The 8,213-nt window shown below is 38.5% G+C and overlaps 1 protein-coding gene across 1 annotated transcript in view; it reads right to left on the bottom strand.

Annotated features, from left to right (window-relative positions):
* Positions 1 to 871: 871 nt before the first annotated feature.
* Adgb (androglobin) overlaps positions 872 to 8,213 on the bottom strand; it is a 102,270-nt gene continuing 94,928 nt past the window's right edge. The window contains exons 33-36 of the mRNA XM_042673911.1: positions 6,987 to 7,193; positions 4,725 to 4,818; positions 3,155 to 3,338; positions 872 to 1,213 (exon numbers count right to left, since the gene is read on the bottom strand). Coding sequence (XP_042529845.1) covers positions 1,013 to 1,213; positions 3,155 to 3,338; positions 4,725 to 4,818; positions 6,987 to 7,193 — 686 coding nt within the window. The 3' untranslated portion in view covers positions 872 to 1,012. The remainder of the gene's footprint in view (positions 1,214 to 3,154; positions 3,339 to 4,724; positions 4,819 to 6,986; positions 7,194 to 8,213) is intronic.

The raw sequence follows: 8,213 nt of genomic DNA, 5'->3' as shown, positions 1-8,213 counted from the left end.
TTTCAAGCTGTGTGTTTCAAGCCTGGGGACTGGCTAAAAACAACAACAAAAACAAAAAACAAAATAGAAAAAAAAGGAATTGGCAATATTGCTAGTGTTGTACTGGGAAAGAAGAAAAAGAAAGAAAGAAAGAAAGAGAGAGAGAGAATGAAAAAGAAAGAAAGGAAAGAAGGAAGGAAGGAGAAAGAAAAGAAAGATGGAAAGGAAAGAAAGAAAGAAGGAAGGAAAGAAGGAAAGGAAGGAAGGAAAAGAAGGAGAGAAGAAGGAAGGAAAGAAGGAAAGGAAGGAAGGAAAGAAAAGAAGGAAGGAAGGAAGGAAGGAAGGAAGGAAGGAAGAAGGAAGGGGAGTTAATTGAATAATTATGATGTATACTTATGAAATTTTTTTCTGTGCTGGTGCTAGGGCTTGAACTCAAGGCCTGGGTGCTGTCCCATAGCTTTTCTTCTTAGCATTCTACCTCTTGAGACACAGCTCCACTTCTGGCTTTTGTGTATGTGTTGTGGGGGCAGGGAGGGGGCCAGTTGGAGATAAGAAATTCAAGGACTTTGCTGCCAGGCTGTCTTCAAACCATGAGGCTTAGATCTTGGCCTCCAATAGCTAAGATTACAGGAGAGAACCATCAGCTTCCAGTTTATTAGTATTTCAAAGACTTAAAGTATGAGACTAAATTTCTTCTAAGGAAAATAACTATTTTTTCTCATTATAAAACTGTTTAAAGATAATCCTGTTGACCCATTCATGATCTTATTTTACTACCTGCTAAAAATCCAAACTACAAATCCATTCTATTATATTCTAAAGATCTGCTAACAATTTTATTTAAACATTTTAAAGTCTGAGGACTTCAAACACTAACTTTCTGAGGAAAAACTCACACCTTAAAAATAAAGTGTATAAAGAATGCTTTAAGACAATTTCTATTTTTAATTGGCCTAATATGTTGCCATAAAGTTATAGATCATTTAATGTTTTGGGTTTTTTTGTCTCTGTATAAGTCTTGGTCATCTCCTGGTTACTTTTTCTTTCCTTTCTTTTTTTTCTGCGCGTCAGGAACCGTGGCCTTCCTTTCCAGAGCCTTCTTTTCTGATTCCACTCGAACTGCGGCCTCCTGAGCAGCCAGCACTTCCAGCCTCAGGCGCTCGGCCTCCATCATCTTGTTTCTGTACGCTTCCCGGATACTGAAGATTTTCTCCCTTGCTTCATCTAAGGCGTCCTAGTCTCAAAAGGAAACCTCAGGATATCAATTCCACTAACAGCAATATAGTCCCAGAAAAAAAAATAGTAACACCATTCCTTTATCCTATCCTTATGCAAGATATTTTTCAATATCCTGATTAGATTATTCAAGATAAAAATGAGGTTATATTTATAAATACACAAAACAATAGGCAGTGCGAGGCTTTAGTAAAGAGTGAATGGTAAATAGAGGCAGTGTAGGGGAACAAAGAAAGAAAGATAAAGTATGGAATTGGTAGAGATTTAAGTGTATGAACTATCTGCTTTCAGTGAGTTCAGATATAACCTGTCTCTATCAGAGTACTTGTGCTCAACATATTACTAAGCTCTCCTACGGTATTCTGACACAGTATATCCAAGAAGTCTTCAAAGAATTTCCAAATAATAATTCCTAATGCATTTGCTTTCTTTGTCACTGTCAGCTTAACTCTCATTCTTATCATTTCCCAAACTGTATTTGTCGAGGACACCAACTGTTAATATACAGCTAATCCAAAATCATTTCTTGGTCCTATTCCTTAGCCACACTCTCTTTATCCAGGCCAACTGAATTCATTTCACTTTTTGGATATCACTTTTCCTTTTTTGTCTGCTCACTAGCTGTCCCTTTTCTATCACCTTTGCTGATTTTCTGTTATTCTTCCATCTCTTAATATGAGAGTGGTCACATTATTATTTACAGTTTCAAAATGGATGTAATCAGAGAATGAGGATTAATGAAGTGATGCTTTCTTGAAGGGCACTTGCTAGAAATGCCTGCTATTTACTCCATCTTGAATTTTTCAGGCAGTTTCCATGATTTTGGCAACCAGCATACTGTGCTGAGATGTTAGAGCAACTGGATATTGGAATCAGACTTCCCAAAGCTTTTGATGATAGAGCAGTAGTGCATCTACTCTCATAAAACTGGATTCTCTACATCAATTGTACAAGTAGAAGATGAGAGAAATAACGTGTGGCAGAAGGCCAAAAGAAGGGGAGAAGGAGACAGGAGGGAGGAGAAGGAAAGGGAGAGAAGGAAGGAGGAGGAAAGAATGGAAGGGAGGGAGAGAGAGAAAGAAATGGCTTTAATCCAAACTAGGGCATTGTCTTTTGTACATCTAAGTTCAAAGCTGTTATAGTCAATATATTTTTCTCTATCTTACTCTCCACTCTTATAAAGCCTGCCCATCAGACACACAAAAGAAGAATAGTGGCTATGAAATTTCCTTTTGTCTGGACATTTGCATTGTTTCTTACATGCAAATCTGAATCTAGATAATTTCAACATTCACCCACTCACTGATTCACGGACTCGCTTTATTAAACACACTGGGGAGGGACACCTTTCATAGGGTAGGGGACACAACCACAAGAGCCAAAGCCCCTGCTCCCAGAGCCTAGATTCTAGTAGACCCACATTAAAACCGTGTTCTCTATGAATACACAATAGGTACATCTGACTTTCCTGTTGGACAAATCAGAGAGCACATATATAGAGTAAGTATTGTGAAGGAAAAATTAAGCCAGGCATGGTCATGTGAGCCGGTTAGTAAGAGGGAACAAGTGAAGATCCTCCATGGTGAGATGGTTTATGAGCTGGGCATGTAAATCCTTTGGCGTCTTGTGGAAGGACATTCTAGGGAGATGTTCTAGTAAAGAGGAGCACAGTGATTTGGTACTCCATTTGCACTGTATTTATAACTATTCCCCAACCAATCTCTTCCAGGTGGTCTTGCCCTCTGTATTAGTTTGCTAGAGCTGCTGTAACAAAAGTACCACCAACCTTGTGTGGTTTTCTGAAAACTAGTTTTGACTAGGATGTTTGTATTTGACTAGAGACATGATAGCAACATAGTCCTGTCAAATAGACAGTGTGTTTATTTGTTGAGATGACTGATATGTCCACTATGACCCACCTATGTACTTGTAAACTCACCCTCATTTCGCCATACATGTCCACAACTTCATCCTTCAGCTTACACCGTTCTTCTTGATCAATGTCTCTAACACTAAGCATTCTGGTCCTGTACTGACGAAACTGATGAATTTCTTCTGCCTTCTGCATCGCTTGCTGGTGGCTCAGTTCGTCCGTTTGCATCATAACATCTTCTCTTGTTCTCCTTGGTATAAAAGAATCAAAAGCAATACATGAATCATTTGAGAACTTGAGAACACATTCTACTTTAGAACTCAAAAATAATTTAAAATCCTGTCAACAGTGTTATGGTCTGGATCAAATCAAATATCAGGGACAGAAAAATATACTATTAAGCTAGACGCTGGTAGCTCACACCTATAATCCTAGCTACTCAGGAGGCTGAAATCTGAGGATCATGGTTCAAAGTCAGGAAAGTCATGCGACTATCATCTCCAATTAACCACCAGAAAACTGGAAGTGGTGTTCTGGCTCAAAGTGGTAGAGGGATAGCCATGAGCAAAAGAGCTCAGGGACAGCACCCAGGTCCCACGACCAGCCAAAAATAAAGAAGGAAAAATATACTATTGATTGTTTAATGGGCTGTGCTAAATTACTGATGTATTAGGAAAGTATTTTGGAAAATATCAATGCAGAAAATATGAACAAATACAGTCCTTTTAATAGATGTACATATGTAAAAAATGAACTGTGTGACTTGGGGTAGGGATGGGAGGGGGGAAAATTGGGGAGGAAAATAAAAGGGGTAATATTGATCAAGAAGCATTGTACTTATAACCTGCCATGGAATTGTAACCCCTTCATACAATTTTTTTTCTTTAAAAAAGTATCAGTAAACTTGATGAAGTGATTATGGAATATTTTCCCTGTTTTCTATCTGAGTTTAAGTAAAGACTATTGAGTGTTTTCAAACATGTAAGTATGTATGACAGATTTATCCCTATTAATCCTTTACCCAGTTCTTTTTTTTTTTTTTTGGTCGGCTGTGGGGCTTGAACTCTGGGTCTGGGCGCTGTCCTTCAGCTCTTCAGCTCAAGGCGAGCGCTCTACCACTTGAGCTACAGTGCCACTTCCCTTTACCCAGTTCTTAATAAAATTCAATCTAAGTAAAACAAGATAGTAGATATGATAGAAATTTTCTGTATTGCACCTCTTAATCAAACTACAAATTAAAGGTTTACAAAAACCATGTAAGTGGATTTTTGTTTTTGCCAGTCCTGAGGCTTGAACTCAGGGCCTGGGCACTGTCCTTGAGGTTCTTTTGCTCAAGGCTAGCACTCTACCACTTGAGCCAGAGGACCTCTTCTGGATTTGTTTGTTTATGTGGTACTGAAGAATTGAACCCAGGACTTCGTGCATGCTAAGGCAAGCACTCTACCACTAAGCCACCTTCCCATGTAAGTGCTTTTATGATTGAGTTAAAAAGCCCATTTGCCTAATTGAGATGTAAAAATCATATGCTTCTAATCATATGCATTTCACTTAAAAATAAGTTGATCACAACTGTCCATTGGCAATGTATGTTCTGTGAACACAACTGCTTGTATTAACCATATTTTTGAAAACTTACCGTAGGTATTGATTTAAGTCCACATGTTCTAGTGCTTTCCGAATTACTTGTGGAGATGTTTCCAGAACTGTGGGGGATCTTGAGTGAGACCCAGCTGTAAAACAAAGACCTGGATTTTCAAATTTTCATCATGCCTCTTGCTACCAGGTTCTCCTGCTACCAGGGGAGAGAGAACAACTTTCTCCCTGCCTGAACTGAGTGAGGGCAGATGTACCAGTTTTAACTTAAGAATTTTAAGACAAGCTTTGGGGCAGAACAGATGAGTGGCTAGCCAGTATGCTGTCAGAGGTTTCTTAAATGCCTTGAGATGGTAAAACTTCTACCTTGTAGTATGGTATCTCTACATAATTTAGGGCAGTGTACAAAGCTGTTGTGTCTGTCAGTACTTTTGGTCCTCTACTAAGCCAAGAACAAAGAGATTGACTCTCTAGGGTTGCTTGAGTGGACCTACAATTTTGTATATGGGTGTAGACTTCCAAATACACAAGAATATTTGGAGCTTATCAAAACCCCCTGTGGCTGTTTTGTTATTCAGACAGCCCTGATCAATTTTTGGTAATGTCAGAAAGTTGTGAAACTGATTACTCACAACCGTGTGCCACAAATCCTATTGCTTTCAACACTGCTGATGGGCATGGGACTTCCTCGTGGAGCCTTGGAGCATGATGGAGGGCTGGCATACCTCGTGGCTCTCTGACATACATTGCGAGTGATGAGAGAACTCAGCACTATTACTCCAGGAATTCCTGCCTTTCCTACTAGTTGTGCTGGAGAGGTTGGTGGTCTCCAAAGTGGTGGACCTGACAAAAGGACTTGGTAGTTGTGTCCTCTACTGCTCAGGTGAGTCCAGCGTAATCATCTCAGCTCTTATAAGAAAAAGGTGGGTACAGGAGAGGGGGCAGGGGAGCAAAAAACAAAAACAAAAACTATGGCTGATGAGAGAGACAGAGACAGACAGCTGGAGTGACAGACAGAAAGACAGACAGACAGGTTGCTGGCCTTCAAAGGAGGTAGGACACCCTAGAAATTGAAAAAGGAAAGAAATTCTTCCCTCTAAAGCTCAGGTACAAAGACACAGTGGCATATGCCTGTAATATATGCACTCAAAAATCCGAGACAGGATTGTGAACTCCAGACTAGCCTCTGCTACACAAAGAGAGACTGTATCAAAACAAACAAATACTACTACAGGATACCAATTTGTGTAGACTTAGTTTATTAAGTTTATGATTATTTTAACAGCAAGAGAAAACTAATATAATCAGGCTTATTAGTTCTTTTTTTAAAAAATTGTTTTGAATCAATGTTTTCCAGTTTGTCATTGAGGGGAGGGCAAAGGAAATTTTTACCCTGTCATTTGGAAGGCACTCTACCAGCCATTTAATTCTGTTTCTACTAGTATACTGTAATAGAGTCTATCAATATTGAAAATTGATAAATTCATGATACATTTTTAAGTTTCAAACTCTTTTAGAAATGTAACCAAATGAAAATGTTTTAAAAGTATAAAACCAATCCAAGTTTATTTTTCATTTTAAAAATGTACATAAGACTATTATATACTTGTGAACAAACCAAGTAATCATATAATTCCATGAATAAAATATACATTCAATTGTGCTTTTCATTTTATAGCATGAAACAAAGCAATCTTAAAATATTGGCCTTTTGATAACACGGCTATTCTAGGAAGCAGTGAGCAATCATGATGACTAAGAGATCATATTTCTAAAATTTCTTTATATATTTTTATTGTAAAGGTGATATACAGAGGAGTTACAGTTACATAAATAAGGAAATGAATACAATTCTTATTGAACATTGCTATCCCTCCCACCTCTAAAATTTCTAAAGAATACATCTACTAATTCTACTCTTGGTATTTCAGACTTGGATCCATTTCTATTACACACTTATTCTGTTGGATTTGACTTAGAAGAAAATGTTTCAATTAGATATCTGGAGTACGTGACTGCTGATTGATTATTTTAAGTATTTGTAGATATGGAAAAGTTATACAGAAGGAAAATATGCCTGTTAATTTTCTTTTGGTGTTTTTCTGTTTTCATTTTCTTTTGGGGGCCCACTTTTATCTTTAGGTTCTGTACTTAGGCTCCTGAGTATCAACTCTGCAAAATAAAATCCTATGAACCTCTGCTATCAATTATTCTAGCTTACTACCACTAGCATATCTTTGCTATGACCTATGACCTCTTACATGTTGAAATATAAATGCATCTCACCGACTCAGTCAACACTTACCAGTGTATTCTTTCCTGATGCTCTGATCTTGCTCTTCTTTGCCTGTTATGTTTGCCCCACTTTCGCTGCTCAGGGATTGTGTCAAATCCTTCATGCCCTTGGATGACTTCTTCAACAGCAAATTTCCTGAATATGTTGGTGTTATATCTTTGCTGTCTATACTCTGAGTACTCCTTGTATCTTTCATGATAAGTGATGGTCTTTCTCCTACAACATGACATGTGCATTACTGAAAATGCTTGCACTTGGCTTAATCCCACATGTAAAAGAATGCAACAGGGCTTGCTCACTGGAGCACAGATTTGGAGAAGTTGACTCAAAGGCTTGCAACCTCTAATCCAAGTACTAGAAAAACCTCTGATTGTGAGGTGGACAGCCCAGACAGCAGAATGGAAGCCTTCTCAAGATCTTAAAACTTTACATACAATAGAGGCTTTCAGGGACTGAAAAAATATAAATGTAAATGAGATCCTTAAATTAGGAGTGTGTGTTGGGGGGGCTGATGTAAAGGTGAGCCCTGGAGGAAGGGCCACCAGCTCTGAAATGCAGGGATAAATGGGGCACTTTTCTTTGGGAAGGGAGTCCTGCATGTAGGCAGGACTTAAAATATGTCTTAAAATATGGCTGCTTAACCTAGGTACATAATGGCCTCCAAGATCTCTGGCTCCTTGTATTTCTCAGAAGAATTTGTTAAATTCCAGTATTCTTAAAGATGCAGCATAGGTTCATCTTTTATTTCCAGGCTTTGTTTCCTTTTCCTCTTGGGCTCCCAGTTCCTGTTCATTTTCTTGTGTGTCATCACTCCTGGAAGGGCACTTTCCTTTTCCTTTAGTAAATCTAGATGGGATCTGTTCCGCATCTCTTCCATTTTATTCCCTTTCAATTTTGCTTCCACTCCATGAACCAAAAGCCTGTCATTTGCCTCTGTTTTAAGCATGATAAAGGTACCCATCTCCACTAGAAGAAATCCTCAACCTGGGAGGCTACATACAAATCAAATCCATTTTCTGATCATCTTCAGAAATTTCAGTTATCTTCTTCTTATAATATTTGTTTGCTTTAACTAACAAGTTTGTTGATGGAGGTATGATGTTCTGGAAGAGTTCTAGTTGTTCCTTCAACTCAGGCCTGTACTACTCAGAAAATTAGTCCATCACAAACACAATCAAGAGGTGAAGATGGGCTGAGTAGCCCTCATTTCAGTGCTGCTCGGCTCTTCCAAAGAAT

The sequence above is a fragment of the Dipodomys spectabilis genome, unplaced genomic scaffold (assembly GCF_019054845.1).
Source record: "Dipodomys spectabilis isolate Male_0828 unplaced genomic scaffold, ASM1905484v1 ptg000001l, whole genome shotgun sequence".
Lineage (NCBI taxonomy): Eukaryota > Metazoa > Chordata > Mammalia > Rodentia > Heteromyidae > Dipodomys > Dipodomys spectabilis.
The sequence above is the reverse complement of the archived record's forward strand: the minus strand, read 5'-3'. Positions and strand labels throughout refer to the sequence as shown.